A 1,010-nucleotide genomic window follows, 5' to 3' on the forward strand; every position below is an offset into this window, starting at 1 on the left:
TAAAAAGAAGAAAATTATATAATTACGTTATATCATGTATTTTCAAGTTTATCAAGTTTAAGTAAGTTTATATTTAATTTATATAACAAGTCAATTCTTCGATACAAGCAAGTTAATTTTTTGTTTTATGCAGGAGATGAAAATAATAGACTGCTGTTAAGCCATTACCGAGGAATTTTTTTTGCGTGTTTTCATTCGATCGACAGAAAATTTTTATTTCATTATTTTATCGCCGATGAAGTATTATCTTCCGGCAATCGGGATAATAATTGTCCACCGTGGTCGACTCGGTCCCGAAGATATCCCATTGTTCGAAGGATCTTGGCTCGAGATACCAGATATTTTTCATCGTCCCGTATCTTCGTAACGTTCGCGTATTGCGACCACCCCGTGGTATCTCGCATGAGGTCTCTGGAGCATACTTAGGGTTCGTGCACACTGAAAAACAAGATTCAGTTTCTCTCTGCTCAAATACTTATACATAAATAATAAAAAATTATGCAACTTTGCAATAAATATCACTGATTCAAATTCATGGTGATCAAATATTTATAAAATCCACCAAAAAATTATTATTATTAAACATAAAATTCCGCCTGACGTTCAAAAATGTCGATATTTATTTAAATTTTCTGTAGATTTATCATTGCGGAGAAGAATAAATAATTTTTATCTTACCAGAAGCTAGTAAAAACTCTCTGGCTATTTTTTCCAAATTTATGACGAACTTATCTAAAAGTAAAAATACCGGAGATATAAAATAAAAAGTATACTACATTTATAAAAAGTACATTATAATAATAGTAAATCCATTCAAATAATTATTATTACCTTATAGTAAAGTAAATAATACTGTTCTCAGTTAAGATTGTAAATACAACTTCCAAAATTTATTTTGCGAAATGTGAAATATATCTTATACTCACAGTACAACTGCACAATCGCTCATTTATATATGTATATATAAATGTGAATGTGTGTGTGTGTGTGTGTATATATATATATATATA

At 29.1% G+C, this 1,010-nt stretch overlaps 1 protein-coding gene across 1 annotated transcript in view; it reads right to left on the minus strand.

The window, feature by feature from the left end:
* Positions 1-226: 226 nt before the first annotated feature.
* Positions 227-1,010, minus strand: part of LOC108691336 — a 4,561-nt gene continuing 3,777 nt past the window's right edge. The window contains exon 2 of the mRNA XM_018199033.1: positions 227-463. Within this exon, the coding sequence (XP_018054522.1) occupies positions 227-463 (237 nt within the window). The remainder of the gene's footprint in view (positions 464-1,010) is intronic.

The sequence above is a fragment of the Atta colombica genome, unplaced genomic scaffold, assembly GCF_001594045.1.
Source record: "Atta colombica isolate Treedump-2 unplaced genomic scaffold, Acol1.0 scaffold46, whole genome shotgun sequence".
Classification (NCBI taxonomy): domain Eukaryota; kingdom Metazoa; phylum Arthropoda; class Insecta; order Hymenoptera; family Formicidae; genus Atta; species Atta colombica.